Here is a 26446-nt window from a genome sequence, read left to right on the forward strand (position 1 = left end):
ATTTTTAATTGGATTGTTCATCTTCCTTGTGTGGAGTCGTGTGAGTTTCTTACATATTTTGGAGATTAAACTCTTGGCTGAGGTATCATTAACAAATATGTTTTCCCATACAGTTGGTTCCCTTTCTATTTTGTTGCTGTTACTAAAGCGTTATTTAGCCTCCATCTGTTTGTGGGTTTTTCGGGGGGGGGGGTATTGTACTTGATTCCTAGATTCATACCAATGTGTTCAGAAGATGCTGGTTATGATCTAAACCTCTTTGATATTATTAAGACTTGTTTTATATTCTAACACATGGCCTATTTTAGAGAATGCCCCGAGTGTACTTGCAAAGAATGTATATTCAGCTGTCCTGTCATACATTTCAATTAAATCCATGTGGTCAAATGTGTTCTTAGGGCCACTGTTGCCTTGTTGATTTTTTTGTCTGGAAGATCTATCCACTGATGTAGAGGTGCTAAATCCCCTGCTATGACTGTGCTATTGTCAGTCTCTCCCTTTATGTCCACCAAGATTGTTTTATATATTGAGGTGCTCCTATGTTGGGTGCATATATATTTAGAAGGGTTATATTCTCTAATTGGTTTGATCCCTTTAGTATTATTTAGTGTCCTTATTTGTCTCTTGTTATGGCTTTGTTTTGAAGTCTATTTTGTTTGATATAAGTATTGCTATGCCATCTTTTTGTTTGTTTCATTTGTATGGAGTATCTTCTTCCATCTGTTCATTTACAGACTTTGTGTATCATTTGTTCTGATGCGAATCTCTTTTAGACTGTATGTATATATATGTATATATATATATATATCTTGTTTTTTATATATTCAGCTACCTTATATTTCTTTTTTAGAAGTAATTGGGGAAATTTATTTTATTTTTAATCTAAATTATATTGTATTGTTCATGCTATTTCAGTTGCCCCAATTTTTCTCCCCTTGCCCCCTTCATTCAGGCTCCACCAGCCTCAGTCCCTACACCAGTCCCTACACCATTGTCCATGTCTGTGGATCATGCATATATATTCTTTGGCTGCTATGTTCCCTGTGCTGTACTTTACATCCCCGTGACTGCTGTGTAACAACCAATTTGTACTTGTTAACCCTTCACCTTTTTTGTCCATCCCACCGACACCCCTCCCATCTAGCAACCATCAAAACATTCTCTGTATCTATGATTCTCTTTGTTTTTCTTGTTTATTTATTTTGCCTTTGTAGATTCAGTTACTTGTGGGTATATGTAGTGCTATTTTATTCTTCATATTTCTTATCTTCTTCTTCTACTTAAAGGAGATGCTTAATTTTTCATATAATATTGGTTTGGTGATGATGTACTCCTTTATCTTTTCTTGTCTGGGAAGCTTTCTATCTGTCCTTCCAACTCACCTGAGCTAGGTGCTGCAGGAACACCGCTTTTATGGATTATGTTATACCCTCCAGTAACAGTTGAGTTTTGAATACTGTTGACCCATTCATGGGTTAAACTTCAGTCTGGCTATAGCATAGACCTTAATCACAGTATATGAGTCACTGTGCAGGTGCTTACCACAGAGGCAGAGTTTCCAGCAAGGTTTGGTGCCTGCCAGAATCCCCCTCTAGGTATGCTGTGCATGTGGCTAGTTGTGCCTAGCTCTGGTGTGGTCTGAGGCCCACCATGGTTATGTTGGTTCTGAGTCCACTTGGCAGGGTGGTTCTGGTGCAGGTCATTGTCAGAGGCTGCATATAACTGGCCTTGGGCTACTTGTCTGGAGCTCCATGCTATTCACTGTTTGTGGCTGTCTCTAGTAGGCCTGGGTGAGCATGGGAGGGGACAAGCTATGTACAAGAGCTAGATACCACCATTTCTGAGCCTGGAGCAGATCAGTTAAATGCTCAGGGCACCCTGAGATCTGCCTACATCTGTCAGCTACTCTGCCACCCCATGAGGTTGCCTGCTTTTCCTCCAGGGTCCTCTGAGGAAAGACTGTAGGAGTGAGCCCTAGCTGGCCACAACCCACACACCCTTACACAAGGTACGAACTTGTTAGCGCAGCATGAGTAGGATCAGGAGGATGGGGACAGTAGACCTTCTGCTTGGAGGCAGCATGATCAGACACTCAGTGAGGGGGGGGAGGATACAGTCTCTGCCAGATACACCAACCCTAGCTCCCCCAGGAGGAGCACTTTGAGGGTTCAGGTTGGTGCAGCCAGCCAGCCCCTCTACAGGAGCAAGCTCAGTAGGGCAGAGCCCTGGGGAGCTGGAAGGACAAGTCAAAAAGGTCCCCTGTTTGGGGAATAGTGCTGGCTGAGCTCACAGGTAGGATAAGGATGGCCCGAGTCACAGCGGCACAACCCAGTGCCCATCTGAGTCCTGACAAGAGCTTCCCAGAGAGACACTCTCTGAAGTTTCCAGGTCTGAGTAGCTCACCAGTCCGCCTGTGGGACTGAGCTCAGCAGAGTGGGGCTCAGAGGGACAGGTCAAGAGTCTTTCCCTGGGGAGACTTGGTGAAGTGACTATCTGTTAAAAAGAAAAACATCTCTCAATGCTTACTTCATACATAAAACAAAAATTATGATGAAAGAGAGTTTAGGAATAAATGTAAACAAACACTATACAATTTCAAGGAAAAGAGTATAGAGGAAATTTGATTGACCTGAGGCAAGGATATCTTATATAACACAAAACACATGAACTTGAAAATTAATAATCCAGACTTCATAAAAATTAAAGCATTAATAGTTTCAAAAGATATTACTAAAAATAAAAGGCCAATATACACATTGTAATAAATTATTTACCATTTACATCTATTAAAGGATTTGTATCAAAAGCATATAAAAAGCCTTCATGACTCAATAAGAGAATAAGCAATCCAGTTTTTAAAAGGTGTTGAAAGATTAGTTTATTCCAAGTTTATGCAGTAGCAGTAAAAAGCCATAATGATCTAATTTTTAATGACTACTGCTTTCTTTCCATCCAGTCATACATCTAGTTTTTTATTGTTGCTCAATTACCGTTATCCCCTTTTCCTCCCCTTACTCTCCCCCACCCTACTCGCCCCCACCTCCCACATTCAATCTTCCCCCCAGCCCCTAGTCTTTTTTCATGGGTTTTTATACATGTTCCAGTAATACATCTAGTTTTGATGTGCTGGTCCCACTTATTTCTGGAGATGCACAGTTGCTGAATGGCCCTCATTTCATGACAATGTACAGTCCCAGGTTACTCCCTTTTTTTAATCTCACCTCAGAAAAAGCAACCAGTCAGAACTGATCTCCACATCTCCTTTCCTGTCCTCAGAATCCTTCAATAAGAATCCAAACTTTTCAAAAAGCACTTATCTTCTCTCCATGATTCAGAGGCATGTGGTCATCTTCTGGAGAGCAAGCATTTCACCACTGCACTGAGCCAATAAACTTTATCTCATTGCGTTGTACATCTGTTTCTGCTGGCCTTTCGCTGATTAGGCTTTATTTAACAACATGTTTTTAGTTTTACATATTCTTAAGAGGCACAGAACTGAAAATGAGTGATATTTAGGGTATGAATTTGACAGAGGGTTTTGTAAGGAGAATATAGATGAATAAAAAGCATTAGAGTCACAAATGTGGAGGAATTTTCAGTTAGATTATCAGTTCAGATATGCAAGTAATTAGAAGTTGTCCTTGCTGATGACAAGATAGAGAGATGGAGAGAAAAAATTTAGTGCAGGTGCTAAAGTCCTCAAGGAATGAGGAATGGCAGGGAGATCAATATGGCAAACAGAAGGTGTTGTAATTGCAACGTCATGGATCTCATAGGAGGCAGTGTGTGGGATTGAGGAAGAAATACAATAATTTGAGAAAGGTAATGGGGATCCACCAAATTCTGATGAGTGTGACCTGTCCAAATCAAAATGCTTGGGCACTTTCTTCTATTTATGACATATGTGAGATCCATCCATACCTTCAGTTCACTTTTCCAAGTAACTATATGTTATGGTGAGCATATTGGGTGGGAATGTTAACTTCATTTTAGAAACCATGAAATTGAGTCTCTAAGAGGTTAAGCAGTTTTCCTGAGCTCATACATCTCTAATTGAACCCTGGTCTCCTGGTTAAAAGGGTCACACCTTTGAAAACCTAGGTTTTTCAAACTATTTTTTAAAGCATCCATGCATAAAGAATTTTTATAAAATAATAAAACAACTATAGAACAACTAAAAATTAAATATGAACAAAAATATAAATGCATTCTTATTATTAGAATTAACACACTTAAATTTACTCTATTACACTCTCAAATTGCAATGAAAATGTATAAACAGTTGCCCTCAACTTCTGGCCCATATTTTGTCATGCAGTGGTAATTAACAATTTGCTCATGGCCACCAGTCCATGGACCACATTTTGAGTAACAGTGGACTGTGCTTTGTTTTTGTTTATTTGCTCACATTACTCCATGGCTCTCTCCCCACTACCTGAAGTCCTCAGCCAAAGGGACTGTTTTGTCTGCAGAGTTGGAATTAGAGCCTTGATGGGACTGACTCTTGTCTCCATCTCTCCAGTATAATTTCTGTACCGATGGTTCTTTTTCCAAGTCTCTGGGCAAAGCTTTCATCAGGACCCATGAAAATGTACCTTTGTCAGCACCTGACCTATTTAGGCCACCTTTCCTGACCCCCTTAGGTGCAAAGTAAATCATTCTTTCTCCTATATTTCTGAAGCTGCTTCTACATTCCTTCATTGTAGTTCATATGACACTGCATGATAAATTCTATCTGGGTTGAAATTTGGTTGTTTTGTGTTTTGGATAGCAGGGCCTCAATTTAGTTTGGATGCTGGCTTGACTAAATTAGTGACTGGATGAGTGATGGGTTTGCTCTCAACTTCTCAGGGCTTATGGAGCACTGACCACTGCCACTGTCCAAAAAGATGAATAATACAATTTAATGCAGAAGAAGGATTGAGCAAGCTGCAGCTCTACTGGTGATGACCATTGTGAAGATTTGGCCTTGCTCCTTCTTGTTCTGGATTTGCAATCCACTCTTGACAGGCCAACAGTAATATTATGGATTTAAGTACTTTAAATTTGAATTTGTTACATGAAATGAAAATAAAGAAGCTACCACAACTAGCTCTGGGCCACTGCCCTCAGCAAGGGATCCTCTGCAGAATGGTTATTCTGGCCACTTAAACCAGGAAGTAAGGAAGCTTTATATGTTACAGTAAACTATTTTGATGTTTTAGGTTGAAGGATATTTTTTCACTTGGGGTCAGAGAATTCTGGAATGGGGGTGGACAAATGAATGGTACAAGAAGTAAGGGAATCAAGCCTTGAGCAGAACTTGAGGATGGAAAATGATGGTTATGAATAGCAAAGTGAATCAATTGGAGATGCCTCATCTTATCGGAATGTGTGAAAAGAGCTGTAGAAATAATGGATCTTAATGGTAACATTTAGCAACATATAAAGCAAGGTGGGATATATAATGTTCTGGCTATTGCCTGCTGGCTCAGTTGAATGTGGGTAGTTAGATGCCTCAGAAGAATTCCTCGAATTATCCTGTTGAGCAGTGAGAAGAAAAGAGTTCCAAGTCACTTAAATAGGGGACCATCCCATGTGTCCTGAATTTCAAAGACAATTGTCTTAATTTTTTTGTATAGCTAAATAGTCACTAAGTCAAAGCAGTAGTTTTCTTCTTTCCCTTCTTCAATTCTAATGTTCCTGTTCATATTGACTCAAAGGTTACCTCATTGAAAAGCACAATGGCATCATCCATCTAATGCTAATAAAGTACTTAGCTATTGTTCCGAATGTTTCCCATGCTCTTGGAGACCAAGAACTTTCTCCTTCATTTTCATTAAATAGAAGAGAAGGAATTCCCCAGGACACATGGCATATAGCTGTCCCTTTGGTAAGGGCAGCCTGACCTTAATGACTCACTAGGCTTTACAAGGTTTGCTATATGAGAGAACATATTTCTCAATGGGGCAAGCAAAAACAGCCTCAGGGGATTTGTTGTGATCTATTACAGGCTTCCTTTTCCTCCCATCACCCACACAGATAACCACCCTCACCCTCACAGCACTTATGTAACTCTGGTCCTTGATCAAGGGGAGCATTGAGTAGTTTACAGTGTCAAGTATTCAGTCCACAACCACTTCTAAAACTAAGTGGAAAACTTGTGCTTTATAAGATTCTCTGTGGAATTCATCCTCAACAATTCAGGCTCTGAAGGTCAGTGTAATATTTATGGATTTTTGTTTAAGTACTTTAAATTTGAATTTGTTACATGAAATGAAAATAAAGAAGCTATCTCATCAACTTAGCTCTGGGCCACTGTGGGAACTGTGGCCTCCGCAAGGGATCCGCTGCAGAATGGTTATTCTGGCCACTTAAACCAGGCTACCCAGCCAGAGCCACTGCTGTGCTTGTGTAACTGAAACAATGGAAGGAATTGGAAAGAAACCACCAGATATTCAGGTTGGATGAGGCTCACATAGTCCTATGCCTTCTAGTGCATTGCAGGCACCACGCATTGAGTGAAGGGATAGTTGAAAGTCAGAGTCCCTGCTGCAGGTGGGCAAGCATGAATGGGTAGCAGAGTGACGAGCTCGAGAAGGAATCCTAGGTGGGCAGTGGAGGGAGGAAGGGAGCAGCAAGAATCCGTTGCCTCCTTATGCATCTGAATGACATAGTCCAAAGTGTGATGGCATCAGATATTATACTTCCAGTCTTAGTTTTGGATTTGTAGTGAAAAATCTCCTGCCATGTATTGAAAGAGAAGCCATGTATACTTCTGATCAAGAAATTAAACAGAAAAGCTACCAACACATCATTTTTACCTAATAAATAATAGCTACTTAGCCCTGATGTATGACCAAACACCTTTGGGTACTTGATAAATATAATTTCTTTTAATCTCACATCATAGCTGCATTACAGAGACAATGATACCCATTTTACAAATGAAAACATTGAGAGGCACAGAGCTTTTGTGGGGAAGTTAAAATGGCTGGCCAGTGGGAGGTCTAGGATCAGTTTTCCTCTCTTCTCCTTCATGACTGCTGTCAGCACAGATCGAGGCTCACGCAGTGTGCACAGTGATGCAGAGGCCGCCCCACAGTGCTGCTCAGTGCTCAGACCCATGTCCAGTCCCAGGCTCGGCCCCAGTGTATATTCAGAGATCCACAAGGACCAGTGTGAGGCATCTGAAAAGTGTGCCACAGGTAGAATGGCCAGAGAAGTACAGATACTTAAGTTTAGGAAAGAAAAGGCAGTAGGGGCAAGCTAGATATATTCAAATATGTCACAGTTTTTCTACAGAAAGGACAAGGTTTGCTCCTGAGGATCATTGATAAGACAAAAAACAGATTTTTACAGGTAGAGCTTACAGCAATGGCAGCAAGCTACCTGTTACTAGTGTAATTTAAATGCACTTAATGCAATCAAAGAAGAGATAAAAACGTACTTTGTAATGAACTGTGGATTCCCACTTATTGGTTCATTCTATCTTACCATCCATTCAGTCAAAGAACTAAGTCCCACTATTGGAAATATTAAATGCTTCCTAATTCAAAACTAAGACCTTTTAATTTTGTTCCAATATTTACCACTTAGGGTAAGAAGTTACAACAATAAGAACTAAAATACTGTTGTTATCAGAACATTGTGTTTTCTTGCAAATTAGAACCAATAAGACTGAGTGGAAACATTCAGTTTCATGTTAACATGACTCTTAACAGCACAAAAATTTCAAGGAAACACATATATAGGAAGATATATTTGTTTAATTACATTTTGAAAACTAATTGGAGATAAATTATGAACCTTTGTCAATAACATGCTAAGGAGCTTGATGAGTTTTCCATTCAGCATTTCACATATGGAAATTCTTAGGAAACAGATATATTTTGATAATATTGATTACAATTATAAATTAAAAAGTAGAGTATATTACATGATTACAGTAAATACTACTTACTTATGCCACCAAAGTACAATAAATCAAAACGGATTGTGAAGCATTATTAAAGATTTGTCAGTGAGTCTTTAGTTGTTAATATATGTGTTAAAATAATAAGAGAAAATGCATACAAAAACGATTTATAAATCTGTGGGTTGTATCTGCAGGGATTTTTATTTAGCTGAAGTTAATGGGAAAAAAAGATGTGCAGAAGTGAAATTTTCAGGTAAATTAAGTACCAATTAAATTATTTTATAATATTTTACAGCAGTATTTAAAATTATTTTCACACTTCTGTCTTCTCAGTCTGATAAGCATAACTTTATTTTCTAATTTTCACTGAATCTTTAGTATGTCCTAAAATTATTGCATTATACTGTAATTTCTCTGTTATTATTCATCATGAATTCTGCTTTTGCAGAACTGCCTCAAAAACAGAGGAACTCTGCCTCTGTCACAACACAATGGCAAAACACGGGGAAGCATAGAAAATATTCACATTTCCCTCAGGAGGAATAATTCACAGAGGACATGGAGGTTGGAAACCACACCAGCGTGACTGAGTTCATCATTTTGGGATTAACAGAGAATGCTACAGCTTGTGTCATTTTATTTATTGTGTTTCTAGGAATCTATGTTGTCATCTTAATGGGCAATGTCAGCATAATCATGTTAATCAGAAGCAGCCCTCAGCTTCACACACCAATGTACCTTTTCCTCTGTCATTTGGCCTTTGTAGACATTGGTGAGTCCTCATCCGTCACACCCATTTTGCTCACAGGCTTCCTCAAGAAAGGAACCTCTGTCAGTGTTGCCGACTGTACAGCCCAGCTCTGTTCTATGGTCACATTTGGGACAGCTGAGTGCTTCCTGCTGGCTGCCATGGCCTATGATCGCTATGTGGCCATCTGCTCCCCACTGCTCTACTCCACACACATGTCCCCCAGAATCTGCATTCTCTTAGTGGGGATGTCCTACTTGGGTGGGTGTGTGAATGGTTCGACATTTACTGGCTGTTTATTGAGTTTGTCTTTCTGTGGGCCAAATCAGGTAGATCACTTTTTCTGTGATTTCTCCCCTTTGTTAAAAATTTCCTGCTCAGATATCTCTATTATTGAAATTATTCCTTCCATCACTTCTGGGTCCATTATTGTGGGCACAGTGTTTGTGATATCTGTCTCTTACATCTGCATCCTCACCGCCATCCTGAAGATGCATTCTGCTGAAGGACGACAGAAAGCCTTCTCCACCTGCACCTCCCACCTCACTGCAGTTACTCTCTACTATGGAACTATTACCTTCATTTATGTCATGCCCAAGTCCAGCTACTCAACTGACCAGAACAAAGTGGTATCTCTGTTCTACACGGTGGTGATTCCCATGTTGAACCCTTTCATCTACAGTCTGAGGAACAGAGATGTGAAGGAGGCCCTGAGAAAGGCAATTTGTCAGATTACATTCCTAGGATCCATTTTTACTATGTCAAATGACCTGTAAATGTTGTGTTTATCTGTATCACACTGAGGAGCTACCAAATGCTGCATAACTGATGTAATTACTTAAATTAAATTCATACCTCTTTTCTCATTTTTATGCACTTGTAAACCAATTGTTATTACTATAATTATTACTATTTTAACACCTGTAGGTGCCAAGCACTTTTTCTTATTTAATTTATTTAGCAAACAATAATTTTCCCTTAATATGTGCCAAGTTCTGTTCTATTCATATTACATATATTAACTGGTTTATTTCTCACCAAAACTGCATTAAGTAGAACTAGGGTTTCTATTTTACAAATACATAATCTGGGGCACAGAGGTATTAAATAGATTGCCCAAAATCATACAGCTAGGAGGCTGTGCATCCAGTGTTTGAGTCCAGAAACTTTGGGTCCAAAACTGCTGTGCTTCTCCATTTAATTTTCACAGCAACTCCATGATCCTGGTGCTCTACATTTTCTTCAATGTACAGATTAGATTACTGAGTCTCAGGGAGATTCAATAGTTTGTTGGGAGAGACGTGGACTCAGTGCTCTGATTCCATGCACTTAATCTCTACTGTGATGCCACTCATCAGTCTCATGATTCCAGCTGTTACTTTTCCAGAGGATTTGCGTAGCATGATGAAGCCTTAGCATCAGGCTCTTGAACAAACTCTTGCTCCAGAAATGTCTAGGTTGTGAAGATTTAAAAACAAAGTGTAGGATGGTAAAACTGGATTGATTCCCATCTTTTAGAAAATCAGGTCCGGGCACCACAATCACAAGATTTGACTGGAAGTTTATCCACATTTAAACACATGTTAAAAACAAAGAGTCCCATTTGACACATATACTTTCCTTTAATTGTAAGAATTAAAAGGGTATTTTAAAATTCTAAGCCTTGAAATTAGGTTGTTAACAACAAACATAGTTCCATAGTCTGGACTTACAAAGAAATTATAACCTATTAAAGAGTGGAAATGTCATAGATTGCACTAAATGTATTTCTTGGGTAGTGATCTACCCCCATTTATATCATCACCATGAGACTAGAAAGGGTCTGGACTTGGGAATTCCCAGCTCAAAGCAGTTGATGACTGTTGAGAGCATCTGAAAGCAAGACTTAGACCATGCAAGTCCATGTCTCAGTGCAATGGGATAAGAGAAGTGAGGTTTTGGAGGTATAAAGGAAAGATGTAATAAATATAAAGATGTAAGTAAATGTTCATACAGAAAAACCTAAGAAATCTTAGGTTTTAGTTATACAAAACATTGTATAACTAATTTAGTAAGATTGCAGGATAAAAAGCTAATGCAAACAATTATATTTATATGATAGCAAACAACAGGAAGGTTAAAACAGAAAAGTACATTTATAACATGCGAAAACCCATAAATATTTAGGAATAAATTTACCAAAAACTTGTAACACTTCTTCACTAAAAATTATAAAACATTGAAGAGAAAAAGAAAAAAGACGTAACTAACTGGAGTAAGAGATACCATGTTTATGGATAGGGAGACTTGATGTCATTAAGGGGCTGGCTCTACAAACACTGATCTACAGATTCAATGCAATATGGACAAAGAGTATAAAACAGCTTTTATATGAGTAGAGAAGCTGATTATTTGTGAATGCGAAAATAAGCCAGAAAGTAAAAGTAATTTTTAAAAATGACAATATTGGCAGATTAGCACTACATGATTTGAACACTTACTGTAAAACCAAAGTAATTATGACAGTATGGTACTGGTAAAATGATAGACATACAGATCAAGAAGGATAGTTCAGAAGTAGATCCATGTGTGTGTGTGTGTGTGTGTGTGTGTGTGTGTGTGTGTGTATACACACACTAGCTGCAGAGAAGCCTAATTACCAAGGACTTATGGAAGAAACCACATCACCACATTGAGATTGGTATGTAGTGCAGAGACATGAGAGGGCTGGCTGGATGCTCAAGGGCAGCAGCAGAAGTTCTGGAGGGATATTTCAGTGGCCAGGGTGTTCCCCCTGAGAAGTGAGGGGACTAAATCCCAAAATCTCAAACAGGGCTCTCAGGCTTGAGCACCAGAACTGGGAAAGGAGCCCAAACAACAGGTGGCTGTGAAAAACAGCAGGTTTCTGTCTGCCATGTAGAGATGGAGAGAGCCTCTTAAAGAGGCGATGCAAAAATATCATTATTTTTGCCCTGGGCTGCAGTGGAGGGAGGGCAGCGTAGATTAGAGGTTCTCGAGGAAAGTCTGGGATTGGTGGCTCTGTAGAGAGAGCTGAAGGATCAGCCACCAGGATCCCTGTGCTGACTCATTCCCCATACTGCTGAAGCCATCTTTCTTGGTTACAACACTCCCAACCAAGCAGCATCAGCCTGAGTGGAAGCAATGGCCCCACCCACAGGAATCCTTCCTGCTCCATCCTGTGAAGCTTAAGTAATCCACTAGCTGTGGATTACTAATCACTCCAAACAGGTTGCGGAGGGCCATCCACAGACAGTGTCCAACATAGGGCTGCACCAAAGTCTTTGTAGATCTGTATAATGCATTAAATACAAAGAAGCAGCCAAAATGGGAAGACAAAGAAATAGGCTCCAAATGAAAGAACTAGAGCATTCTCTAGAAGAAGAACTAAATGAAATGCAGGCAAGCAATTTATCTGATATAGACTGTAGAGCAATGATTATAAGGATACTCAAAAACATAAAGTATATTGGGTTAGCCAAAAAGTGGTTAGTTTTTTTTCTGTACAATAAAAGAAACATTTTTCATTTTCACCAATAACTAATGATTTACATATGAGTATGTCAACTACCTCCTAATATTGGCTTCTACTGGGTAGAGGCCAGGGGTGCTGCCAAACATCTTCCAATGCCCAAGACAATCCTACAGCAAAGAATTATTTGGCCAAAATGTCAATAGGACAACAACTTCACAAACCACTTTTGAAACATCTGGTCAGTCATGGCACCTTCCCCATATACTGCACAAATAAATACATTTTTTTGCACTCCAGTTGCATTTCTACCTTTCTTGAAATAATAAAGCATAATAAAACAAAAATGTGTATTTTCTTCCATCTTCAATATCAAAATGGCTAAACAAAAGTTCAATTTTGATTAAGATTTGTTTAATGCACACTGTGAGAATGAGAGCTGTCAGAATACAATCTAACAAAATTATTTCAAATGAAGTTAAAGGCAACTGAGCACTATTAGAACAATCGTACAGAAAAAATATATGAACTTTTTGGTCAACCTAATAGAACAATCCAACTTTATAACCAACTGCTGACTTGCTGAACAGAAATCTTATAACCACAATTTATAGAAGAAGCCACATCAAGACTGGTAAAAAGGGCAGAGATATGAAAAGGGCTGACCCCACTTCCACAGTGGTGCCTGAGGTCCTGGAGGGATATCTCAACTGCAATTCCTATGAAGATACACCAATGGTGTATTTCAGAGAATTAGAAAAATGTTCCAGGATTTCCGCCAAGATAGAGGCAAAGATGGAAGCACTGCACCATTCTCACACAACCAAGTTTAAAAACAACAAAGTTTTAGCAACAAAAACGCAGCCAAACCACAGAAAATTGAATTACACAGAAGTCTGACAACAGTGAACCCTTAAGCCAAACCGGTAAGAGAGGCAGAGCCAGCAGAAGAGCGGGGTTGGGCAGGAAAGACCCACTGGACTGACCCTGGCACGCGACCCAGGTGCGCCAGCAGCCGTGGGCGGATTCCAGGTGTGGAGAGGCAGGCGGACCCACTGAGGGCTGATCGTGATCACACATTTCCGTGCAGTTAAACCAGTGAAGAAGTGATAAGTGAGACCAACTGCACAGGCCCCAGTGGCAGGAAGCGTCAGAGGGAACTGCCATTGTCCCTCTCTGACCCTGCCCCCACATACAGTGTCACAAACCAGCGACTTGGGTGGCCTCACTCTGGTGAACACCTAAGGCTCCGCTCCTCATACATAACAGGCACGAACAGATCGAAACATGGCTCAAGAACAACTCAGAGCCCCGGAGCCGATAAATCTAAGCAATGAAGAAATAGCAAAACTCTCAGACGCACAGTTCAAAACACTGGTGATCAGGATGCTCACAGAACTGGTCCACTTTAGTCACAAATTAGAGGAACATATGAAGGCTAAACTAATTGAAATGAAGGGAAATGCACAGGAAACCAATAGTAATGGAAAGGAAACTTGGACTCAGATCAAAGGAGTAGACCAGAAGGAAGAAAAAAATGACCAAACAGAAAAGGATGAAGAAACAAGAATTCAAAAAAAATGAGGAGAGGCTTAGGAACCTCCAGGACATCTTTTAACGCTCGAACATCCAAATTATAGGGGTACAAGAAGGGGAAGAGGAACAGCCACCAGTGGAAAACTTATTTGAACAAATAATAAAGGAGAACTTCCCCAATCTGGCAAAGGAAATTGACTTTCAGGAGATTGAGGAAGCTCAGAGAGTCCAAAAGAAGTTGGACTCAAGAAGGAACACACCAAGACACATCATAATTACATTAGCCAAGATTAAAATAAAGGAGAGAATCCTAGAATAAGGGGACAGTCACCTACAAAGGAGTTCCCATCAGACTGTCAGTGGATTTTTCAGAAGAGACCTTACAGGCAAGAAGGGGCTGGAAAGAAGTATTCCAAGTCATGAAATCCAAAGACCTGCAACCAAGATTGCTCTATCCAGCAAAGCTTTCATTTAGAATGGAAGAGCAGATAAAGTGCTTCTCAGATAAGATCAGATTCAAGGAGTTCATCATCACCAAGCCCTTAGTATATGAAATGTTAAAGGGACTTACCTAAGAAAAAGTAGATAAAAAAGATGAACAGTGAAAGGACACAGCAAAGTCACAGTTATTAAGAACTACGCCTAACACAAAAGCAAAATAAGAGGACAGCTAGATCAGGAGCAGAACCATAGAAATGAAGATCTCAAGGAGGGTTAGCAACAGGGGAATGGGAGAAGGAGAAGGGGGGGAAAGGTACAGAAAATAAGTAGCATAGATGGTAGGTAGAAAGTAGATAGGGGGAGGGCAAAAATAGTACGGGAAATACAGAATCTACAGAACTTGAGACATGTGGTCATAAACTAAAGGGGGAGAATGGTGGGGGAGGGGGTGTGCAAGGTAGAGGGGAATGAAGGGGAAATAGAACAACTGTAATGGCATAATTAATAAAAAATATTTATTTAAAAAAGAAAATATATAGGGAAAATATATACAAAAGAAAATATATACAAAAATGTATAGGGAACCATAAACACTCTGAATAGCCACAGCAATTCTGCAACTCTTGTTGCCAATCTAAATTAATCAGTATGGAAGCAAGGACATAATTGTGGAGAGCATCATTTTGTGTAATGGCTTGTCACAGTTGTAGCAAGATCTGATACAGACATTCATTCAGTTGCTTGAATCAGGATGAAACATTCAACAGGTCAGTAACCAGGACTCAAAGCCAGCAGAACCAGTGGTTTATGACACAGCAAAAGCTTCATTCAGCTAGCCATTCACTTATTAATTGTTTCATTTCAGCTAACCATTTATGCTTATTGTGTTGCAAGAACTGTGAACATAGATGCATGGGAAGAGAGGAAAGACATTGTAGTTGTCTATATGAAGCTTCCAACATTGTGGAGAAAACAAATACTGAATGTTTGTCTTTAACGTGCATTGGGTATTCTAAAGAAAATATTCAAGGTTCTACAGAGGGATAATAGGTGTACTTAATTTCATAGAAACCTCAACAAGACTTTCTAGAGGATAGAAAGCAGCATTTAGGTTAGTACCTGTAGTACGATTTCGCATTACTCAGGTGGGGTGAAAAATACATCTCATATGCTACTGCATATGATATGATCCTGATGTGATAAAGAACATGGGCATGTTGAAGGATTTAAAATAAAAAGCTTCTGCACAACTAAAGCAAACATTAGCAAAATGAAAAGGGAACCAACCATATGGGAAAATATATTTGCAAATGATACCTTGGACAGGGTTTGATCTCCAAAATATATAAAAAACTCACACTACTCCACTCCAGGAAGACAAACAACCCAATTTAAAAAATGGGCAAAGGACCTGAGCAGACACTTCTCCAGGGAGAACATACAGAGGGCCCAGAGACAAATTAAAATATTTTCAGCATCACTAGCCATCAAAGAGATGCAAATTAAAAACACGATGAGATACCACATCACACCAGTCAGAATGGCCATCATGAATCAACCAACAACAAGTTCTGGTGTTATTGTGGAGAAAAGGGAACCCCAGTACACTGTTGAGAATACAGACTGGTATAGCCACTGTGGAAAACACTATGGAATTTTCTCAGTAAACTGAAAATGGAACTACCTTTTGACCTGGCAATTCCACTGCTGGGATCATACCCTAAGAACCCTGAAACACCACCTCAAAAGAACCTGTGCACCCCAATGTTCATAGTAGCACAATTTGCAGTAGCCAAGTGTTGGAAGGAACCTAAGTGCCCATGAATAAATGAGTGGATCAAAAAACTGTGGTACATTTACACAATGGCACACTATGCAGGAGAAAGAAAGAAGGAGCTTCTACCTTTTGTGACAGCATGGGTGGATTTGGAGAGCATTATGCTAAGTGATATAAGCCAGGTGGTGAAAGGCAAGTACTATCTGATCTCACCTATAAGTAGAACCTAACCAACAAAACAAACAAATGAGCAAAATAGAACCAGGGACATTGAAATAAAGAACAAACTGACAGTGATCAGAGGGGAGGGGGGAGATGGATAATGGGGGAACATAGGAGAAGGGTCATTAAGGAACATGTATAAAGGGCAAAGCCATGGACAAAGCCAAAGGGGGTAGGATCGAGGGTAGGAGGTGGGGATGGGGGAAGAAATGGAGACAATTATACTTAACAATAAAAAAATAAATTAATTAAAAAACAGGGAACAATAGCTCTGATTCTCCTGCCAAGGAAACCAAATGATCAGTCCTAGACTTTATGTATTTAGAGATCAAGGGAAGAGATATGAGGGTCAAAAAAGAAATATGGGCCATGTTCAAGACTTTATAAACCATGTTCAGAATTGTAACCTTATTATAACATCATTAGGGCTATTAATGAAGGAACTTAATCTATTTAGAGTTACGGCCATGGTTGGCATATGGAAAATGATGGGAAGAGAGTGAGAGAGGCAGTAGGAAAGCTAGTTAGGTTTGTGTTAGTGAGGATTCTCCAGAAGTAGAATCAATAGGAGACATATACATGTATGTATGCACACATACATACATTCATACAGAGATAGAGAATAAGCGAGTGATTGATTACTAAGGAACTGGCTTACACAGCATGGGAGTGGGCAATTCCAGAATCCAAGGGCAGTCCAGACAGATAATTTCAGTAAGAGATGATATAACTCACACTTTTGAGTTATAAGGGAGCCTGGAGACAATGCCCTTTGTCTTTTGGGGAGGACTGCAGGTCCCCCTCTTTTTGGGGGGATTGCAGTTTTAAGGCTTTCAACTACTTGGATAAGAGCTACCCACATTGCTGAGGGTGACCTGCTTGACTCAAAGTCTACTGATTTAAGTGTTAATCACATCTAAACAGTAACCTTCACAGTAAAATCTAGATGGGTGTTTGACCAAACAGCTGGTTGCCATAGCCTAGTCAACTTGACACATAAAATTAGCTATCACATGAGTACTATTGTAAAACCAATGCATCAGGTGGTAGTTTAAAATAGAGGTGCTGACAATAAAAATAAGATAAGTAGGTGATAAATATTGGGCTCAGAATGTGCAAGATAATGTACAATGCATGGAGGAAAATTAATAGTTCAGAATTAATCGATTGAATGGTGATATCTCTTGCTAAAATACAGAACATTGGAAGGGAGCAATTTTGGTGAAAGGAGATGATCAATTTATATACAGTTTGTGCTGGAAATTCATAGATAAAAAAAGTTTGGCTACAACACTAAGAAGAGGGTGGGGAAAGATAAATACATATGGTAGTCAGTGATAGATGTCAGTTAGGCTTCACAGGAAACACAATCCAGTTCTCTAAAGCTTCCTTAACACAAATGAGTCTAACCATGAACAAGTCACTTCAAGAGTTTGCTCACTCTGTCCCTGAGGAGTTCAGGAACCCTGCTCGTTGCAACATAGAAGTCATTGTTTTGACCTGACAGAACTCCCAGGTTAATCAGGGACATCTCATCCTATTCTTGTATGGGCTTCCTTAGAACTATCCTGGAGCCAGAGATCAGGAACACAGGTCACAATTTACAGGTCTACAAAGTACATCCCAGCAGATAACTTTCCTATAAGAAAAATGTCCTCAATAGTTTTACTTTCTGGTTGCACTTGGTCATTTCCACTCAGAATATACACTTATAGGGAACCCATCTGCTTGGCATTGGTGAATGCAGCCCAGCCCTATCAGAAAACCAACAGGCGCTAGTCAGCACATTGGAGCCAAACCCACAGACCAGCTTTCCTGTGGGAAACCAGGCCTACATTATACCTAGGCTGCTTTGAGGCTTGCTTTTGCTAAAACTCCGTCATCCTGAATTGAAACTGAAAATGTTTGCTGCTTATTTTTAAAGTAACTGAAGTCCTGAAGTTTGTGCTAATTCTCCCAAGGATGGAGTGTAACCAGACCAATCACTCTTACTGTTCTCTTGCATTTGCAACATTTTTTCTTCTTAATCTTGAGGAAGTAATCAATAACATCCTTTCCTTTGTTATCTGTGAAAAGTAATCACCTAAAGCAAACCTGAGCATAATGAATGAGAACCTTCTTTGATGTAATGCTACTGGAAAGCAATAAAAGCCTGTCCAGGCAAGGGATGAGGTGCTCTCTCTCTCTCTCAGAGAGTGGCCATGCATCCCTTTTTCTCCACAGGACTTCTGCAGTCCATGTGAATTTGTTTGTTGCATCCACAACACCACGGACTCTACTGGCCAGAGCCTGCATCAATACACAATTCTAAGTGTAAGCATCTCTCTCATTTCAGGATAAGCTGCTATTATAAGGAGACACAGCCTTAAAGGCCTGGAGGTATAATAACCTTAACTTATGGCAGAGAACAGCTTTTGAAAAAATAATCTTTTAAGAGGATTTTCAGCATATTAAGTATTTTTTCATTTTTATGTTTTTTTGTTTCTGATTATAAGTTAATGTTATTAACAACAACTTACTATGTACCTTGAAGTTACCTTTGACATCAGAAAATTCACTCCCTACCTTCACTGAAAAGCTCCACACACAAAATAACCACATATGGACCATTGTATTTAGACAACAGACAACTCAATTTCCTTTTGTTTTATTTATGACATATTATTATATAAAATCATAAAAAATATCAAACTTCACTACAAAAATATTCTGCCAAGCTTTCTCTTCAGAAACCCCCTTAATGTCACTGTTCCTGAGACTGTAGATAATAGGGTTCAGCATAGGGATGACCACATTGTAGAACACAGATGCCACCTTGTTCAGGTTACTTGAGAAGGTGGACTTGGACATCACATGAACAAATAAATAATCCCAAAATACAGAGTGACCACTGTGAGGTGGGCAGTGCAGGTAGAGAAGGCCTTGTGGTGCCCCTCATTGGGTTCACCTTCAGGATGGTGATGAGGATGTAGATGTAGGAGACAAGCACGAGCAACACCGTGACCACAATGATGGAGCCAGCAACAAATAAGGGGACAACTGCAGGGATACTGCTATCAGAACAGGAGAGTTCCACTAGAGGAGCAAAGTCACAGAAAAAATAATTGACATGATTTGGTCCACAGAACAGTAAAACATAGAAGGAAACAGTAAAAGGGCAAGAATTGAAAAAACCACCCACATAAACCACTATGAGGAACTGAACACAGACTTGTGTGGACATTTTGGTTGAATAAAGCAGTGGGTTACAGATTGCCACAAAGTGATCTTATGCCATTGTAGCCAGAAGAAAGCACTCGACTGTCCCAAAGACAGCAGTTGAACCAAGCTGCATGCCACATCCATGATAGGAGATTGGATTTCTCTGCACCAGGAAGTTTACAAGCATATTGGGTGTGACAGAAGTTGAAAAGCACATGTCAGCAAAAGCCAGGTGGCTCAGAAAAAAATACATAGGATGATGGAGCTGAGAAGAGATTCTGATAAGAAGGATTGTGCTGAGATTGCCAGATATGGTCACCAGGTAGATACACAGGATGATCACGAAGAGGATGACTCGAAGAACTGGGTCATCAGTTAAGCCCAGTAAAATGAAGTCTGCCAGTCCAGTGTGGTTCCCAGGCCCCAAGGAATCCATGAAATAATGTTGCTGCTACCATAATGAACCTGCTTTAATACACACAGAGCTTATTGTAAACAAATTATTCTAGCTAAGTTTGGAACTTCTTTTTGCTTTAGAGCCCATAGTGTATATTTATGTATAATGAGTCTATATATTTTAACAATTGTTTTTAGCCCAAACACTAGAGAACCTGCTTCAAATAATGTAGATCTTTCCTCCGTATTTATTTATAAAATGTACTGAAAGTAGCTTTTAATCTAGACATAAGACATGAGAATAGCAAAAAGGAATGTTCAGTGTAACCAAAAAAATAAATATATATAAGTATATGATCATGTAATGGAGACTTTTAGAACTAACATTTATGGAAAGCTGACTAATGGTAGGCATAGAGTTCAGAATTTTACATGTATAGTTCTATGTTAACTTTCATGAAGTAACATTAGAAACCTCTATTTTATTTATTAATGAAGAAACTTATTTTAACAATGTTAAGTATTTACCTAAGTTTACATGTCGAGTGGTGAATCTAGTTGTGAATAGCAGACAATTTGAACCTAGTATATTTCTTTAGTAATATGCTATAAAGTAAATTGATCTTTTCTACTCTTTGACAGCTAATGTATAAAAGGGGTGCCTAGTTAATCGCAAAGTTTACAATTTCTCTTGGTAAAACAAGACCATTTTCAAATGAAAATTAGAAAAAAATTTTATAGGACCAAGAAGAAATAGAAAGGACTTTTAAGTTAGGTTTATTAATAAAGTACTATATATTTATTATGTATATTTAACATTTACAATTAAAATACTGTTTTATCAAGTAGTTTGAAATATCAATCTAAACTATTACACAAAACATTTGCTTACCATTTAGGACATAATTAAAATATATTTACTCAAACAAATTGAATCATTTTCTAATATAAAGATGCTTTATAATTGGAGTATTATAGAATGAAATAATTTTAGTTTCAACACAATATACAGCTGAATAAAGTTACATCTAAAATGTTTAGAAGTTTACCCAGGTTCACCCAGCTCACGGCCAGGTTGATCCTCATCTCCAAATTTTCTGGCTGTATATTCTTGACTTGGTAAAAGTATCTGGTTGCCTCTAAGCTAAAACACTCAAAACAATGAATAAAGGAAGATTTCCCACAGAATATGTACAAACAATAAGTCTCTAAAGCATCTCAAAACTGGTAAATTTATTAGCATTAAGGCTGACTGCCAAGTTTACGTAGTGTGAAAGGCCCTGTGATTTTCTGGTCCCATGGCTGGATTAATGAGGAATCCTGCTCCCTTGAATCCTGCCTCTTTAGACACACTACAGAGACTTAGAATTTAGATTGTCAGCTAAGATTACTTGCTTGCTGACTGCTGGACTACATCTATCTGCCCAGTTTCTGCACCATGACTTGTGAGTACAACTTTAGAGTATAAAGTGTTTTCAGAAGGGAAATAGAAATTATCATATCAGATTATTCACAATCAGATTATATTCATCTTCCAGCAATAAATTCAAAATCATTGTTGTTATATACTACCATGTTTCTATTATTGTTTGCCTTTGGGGATAAATCTCTGAAGATTGTAGAGACTCTAATGTGAATTCCAAAGCACCAGGGATCATTGTTACATTCTCAAGTGAGTATTGACAGTCCACTTCAAATGAACACAACTAATCTTTAAGAGGTCTGTTAATTTTGAACTTGTCAATTTTTAAAAAATATATTTTATTGATTATGCTATTACATTTGTCCCATTTTCCCCCACTTTATTCCTGTCAGCCCTGCCCACCCCCTCTCCCCTCTATTCCCCCCTTTAATTCATGTTTGTGCATAATATATATAAGTTCTTCGGCTTCTACATTTCCTATACTATTCTTAACCTCCCTCTGTCTATCTTCTACCTACTATTTATGCTACTTATTCTCTGTACCTTATCCCCATCTCTCCCCACCCACTCCCCTACTGATAACTTTCCATGTGATCTCCATTTCTGTGATTTTGTTCCTGTTCTAGTTGTTTGCTTAGTTTGTTTTTGTTTTAGTTTTAGGTTTGGTTGTTAATAACTGAGTTTTTTGGCATTTTACTGTTCATATTTTTTATCTTCCCTTTCTTAGATAAGTCCCTTTAACATTTCGTATAATAAGGGCTTGGTGATGCTGAACTCCTTTAACTTGACCTTATCTGAGAAGCACTTTATCTGCTTTCCAATTCTAAATGATAGCTTTGCTGTGTAGAGTAATTTTGGATGTAGGTCCTTGCCTTTCATGACTTGGAACACTTCTTTCCAGGCCTTTCTTGCCATCATGGTTTCTTTTGAGAAATCATCTGACAGTCTTATGGGTACTCCTTTGTAGGTAACTGTCTCCTTTTCTCTTGCTGCTTTTAAGATTCTCTCCTTATCTTTTATCTTGGCTAGTGTAATTCTGATGTGCCTGGGTGTGTTCCTCCTTGGGTCCAACTTCTTTGGGACTCTCTGAGCTTCCTGGATTTCCTGGAAGTCAATTTCCTTTGCTAGATTGGGGAAGTTCTCCTTAATTATTTGTTGAAATAAGTTTTCAGTTTCTTGCTCTTCCTCTTCTCCTTCTGGCACCCCAATGATTAAGATGTTGCAACGTTTAAAGATTTCCTGGCAGTTCCTAAGCCTCTCCTCATTTTTCTGAATTATTGTTTCTTCAGTTTGTTCTGGTAGAATATTTCTTTCTTCCTTTTGGTCCACTCCATTGATTTCAGTCCCAGTTACCTTCACATTACTGTTGGTTCCCTTTACATTTTTCATTATTTCACTTTGCACAGCCTTCATTTTTTTCATTTAATTTGTGACCATATTCAACCAATTCTGTGAGCATCCCGATTACCAGTATTTTGAACTGTTCATCTGATAGGTTGGCTATCTCTTCATCACTTAGTTATATTTTTTCTATAGCTTTGGTCTGTTCTTTCATTTGGACCATGTTTTGTCTTTGTGTGCTTCTTTATGTAGTAATGGGTGGAGCCTTGGATGTTCACAGGGCGGGGCAACTCACACACTGTGTTGTGGCACTGTATGTAGGGGAGGGGTCTAAAAGGGAACAATACCACTTGCTCAGCTCTCTGCTGGTTTTCAGTCATTTCCCCCACTACCCACAATCAAATTGGGCCCTTCTGGTGCTGATTCCTAGGTGGGTGGTTTTGTGTATATTCTAGGACCCTGCTGATTTCTCCAACAAACTCTCCTGTGAGGCTGGGAGTTTCTCCCACTGGTGCCTCAATCCCCACAGGTGTTTTCAGTCAGAGGTTTGAGGTTTTATTTCCCTGCACTGGAACTCTGGGTTGTGTGGTCTGTCTCACTCACCAGTTGTTCCTCCCAGTTTATCTGCACACAAATGCGAAACCACCCTGACTGCCAGCTGCCACCTTGCCCACCCCAATCCTTCAGCTGCCATCTTGCCAGGAGTCCTCGCTGCCCAGCTGCCTGACTCTGCCCCTCCTACCGGTTTGGATGAATGTTTCCTCTTTAACTCCTTGGTTGTCAGATTTCCATATGGTTCAATTTTCTGTCAGTTCTGGTTGGTTTTTGTTTTTAAAATTGTTTCCCCTGTTTTGGTTGTGCGAGGAGGCGCAGTGTGTCTACCTATGCCTCCATCTTGGCCAGAAGTCCTCTGAACTAGTCAATTTTTAATATCTAGATTTTGGTGCACTTCTAGTTGATAATCATTAAGGGTATAAATGGTAAATTATTTCATAGCAAATATTGTTTCTAAGTGTACTTTTCTATTTCAGGTTAAGTAATAATAAACTTCCACTATAAAATGGTAACCTTAGCTTTATTTTCTCAATGTGTGTGTATTTTATGTGTTTTGTTGTGATATGTGTAAGACACTCCTTTAGGTGCCTCAGGGATCCTTGAAGTGGAATGCCACGTAATGTTGAAATTTAAATAACACAGTTATTTAAAATATAAAACATGTATATATTTCCTAGCAATAAATAAATAAATAAATAAATAAATAAATAAATAAATAAATAAATAAATAAATATAAAGTTGTAGATATAGAAAATGAAGTAAAAAGAGGTCTGAATGACTTTCAGGTCAGAGTTAATCCACATGTCTCAAAGGGATGACTACCGATGACTAGTGGCTTATTGGAGTAGATAGATGATGTTAGAAAGAGCTGTCTCCAGCCTGAAGGCTTAGCTAATTCTCTTGCTAACTCTTATTTTTAGAAAGTTCTGTCTCACCCTGCTGATACACCCACCACTCAATGGAAATTCTACTAAAATACTAACCAACTTTCCTTCAGGATTTACTCTTTGCCAAGCACTTGCTTAACACTTTATATACACACTCTCATGTAATCCTCACAATAACTTGGTGAGCTAAGAATTCCCATTATCCTAATTTTACAGAGTAACCTGAGTCTTAGTTCAAGATATTTCTGACATATATTCAAGTGGTATAATTCAATCCAAGTTTTAAATTCAAGTTCTCTTAACCTCTACTGTCATCAAATTCTCTTAAATTCTACTGACGACATCAAGACCTAACTGTCTCAGTTGTGACCGCTGGTTCTCATCTAGTCCCTGACCTACAGTTTTTGCTTCCCACCCTCAACACTCTAATTTCCTAAGCTGGCTAGACCTACAGCCTGGCTCTGAGCGTCAGACCAGTACTCAGGATCCTAACTTAGTCTTGTGCATTCACCCATGACCAACTCCTGTTGGTCTTACGTCCTAATTCTTGTCACATGTCCACTTCTCTTTATTTTGACACTACAAAAGCTGTTTTATTTTCCTATATGTTCATTTGGTCTTCCACAGAACCACCAGAGTGAATTATTTATTAAAATAATTTAATATTACTCATTGTAGTGCCATTAAATAGTACACACACTTGGTTAAAATGACTTAGAAGAAAAAACTGTCATGCATTTTTCCTTTCTTTACATACCTATAGTACAACTTCCTGTAGATCACAACTTTTGATTCATAAAATTTGTTTGCAATTGAAATTTATTAATATTCTTTTTTATTTAATTATTTTTATTAATATTCTTAAATAATATGTTTTACTAAAGAAAACTTAGAATTTGTATCTCTGTTTGTGCCTGTTTTCCTTTTTATATACATGAACATAATTGATACAAGGAAAAAAATGTGGCTTTCACAAGTTTGAGAGGACCATTATAAATATCATTTGTTGAATTTATTATAAGAAGGTCAGAGTAATCAACATTAAATATGAAAAAATAAATTTTAATTCAACATTCTATTTCAAAGATAAAATAAAAATTAATATATTTTTACAGATAACAAGCACTAGAATGCAGTCGTATTGAGTTTTCGAAGATATATAGCAGTAAACAGGTAGAGTCAAAGTGGGATCTCATAGGCACAATTATTACAAATAAGCTAATCAACTTTATTCTAGCTCAGTAGAGAATAAATGTAAATCTTACTCCCCAAAACTTATGTTTTCAGTTCCAGTAATTACTAATCACATATGTTTTCCAACATTTTATTCATATCCATACAACAAATATAATAACTAGCTTAGTAAATTTTCATCTCAAATACTGTATTACCTTAAAATCAGTTTTATTTTTTAAGACATTATATTTTATGTTGTATTTTTATTTTATTTTATTATTATTATTGTTCAGTTACAGTTGTCCCACCTTTTTCCCAGTTGCTCTCTCCTGCCCGCCCCCGCCACTCCCACAGTCAATCCCCACCCTATTGTCTGTGCCCATGAGTCCTGTATTCATGGTCCTTGACTTGCCCCTTCACCTTGTTTCCTCCATTATTCCCTCTCCCCTCAGATCACTGTCAGTTTGTTCTTTATTTCCATGTCTCTGGTTCTATTTTACTCATTTGTTTGTTTTTTATTATGTTCCAATCATAGGTGAGATTTGTCTTTCATCACCATACCAGTGTTTGTCTTTCATCACCATACCATACATACACCAAAATAAACTCAAAATGGATAAAATGCTTAGATATAAGAAGTAACACCATAAAAGTCCTAAAGGAGAACGTAGTCAGGAAATTTCAGACATTCCATGCAGCAATATTTCACTGATACATCCCCTAAGACAAGGGATATAAAAGAAGGAATAAAAAAATGGGACTTCATCAAATTAAAAAGCTTGTGCACGGCTAAAGAAACTATCAGCAAAATGAAAAGGGAAGCAACTATATGGGAAAATGTATTTGCCAATGATACCTTGGACAAAGGTGATCTCTAAAATATATAAAGAACTCACATGACTCCAAACCAGAAAGAAAAACAATCCAATTAAAAATGAGCAAAGGGCCTGAACAGACATTTCTCCAAGGAAGACATACGGAAGGCACATAGACACATGAAAATATGCTCTGCACTACTAACCATCAGAGAGAAGCAAATTAAAACCACAGTGAGGTAGCACTTCATACCAGAGAACGCCCATGTTAAATAAATCAAAATACAAGTTCTGGTGAGGTTGTGGAAAAAAGGGAACCCTAGTGCACTGTTGGTGGCATGCAGACTGTGCACCCAGTGTGGATAACAGTATGGGATTTCCTCAAAACACTAAAGATGGAACTGCCTTTTGAACCTGTGATACCCCTCCTGGAATTATACCCTAAAAACCCTGAAACACTAATTCCAAAAATCAGTTTCTTAATCCTTCAAGTTTCCAGCTATTAATATTGTCCTCTGGCATAACTTTAATTTTCTTAAAATTTTATTTATTGTTTCCAAA

The 26446-nt window shown here is 38.4% G+C and overlaps 1 protein-coding gene and 1 pseudogene across 1 annotated transcript; one reads left to right on the forward strand and one right to left on the reverse strand.

Moving 5' to 3' along the window:
- Positions 1-8455: 8455 nt before the first annotated feature.
- Positions 8456-9421, forward strand: LOC119059777 (olfactory receptor 491-like). The gene has a single exon (XM_037159594.2). It carries the CDS (start codon positions 8456-8458, stop codon positions 9419-9421), a length of 966 nt encoding a protein of 321 aa, XP_037015489.2.
- A 9333-nt stretch (positions 9422-18754) lies between these two features.
- Positions 18755-19727, reverse strand: LOC128628435 (olfactory receptor 502-like; annotated as a pseudogene).
- Positions 19728-26446: the final 6719 nt, after the last annotated feature.

This window comes from Artibeus jamaicensis, unplaced genomic scaffold (assembly GCF_021234435.1).
Source record: "Artibeus jamaicensis isolate MK-2021 breed Jamaican fruit bat unplaced genomic scaffold, CSHL_Jam_final contig_759, whole genome shotgun sequence".
Taxonomy (NCBI): Eukaryota; Metazoa; Chordata; class Mammalia; order Chiroptera; family Phyllostomidae; genus Artibeus; species Artibeus jamaicensis.

Coding starts and splice junctions, on each gene's coding strand:
- LOC119059777 (XM_037159594.2), top strand. CDS start 8,456: ATGGAGGTTGGAAACCACACCAGCGTGACTGAGTTCATCATTTTGGGA.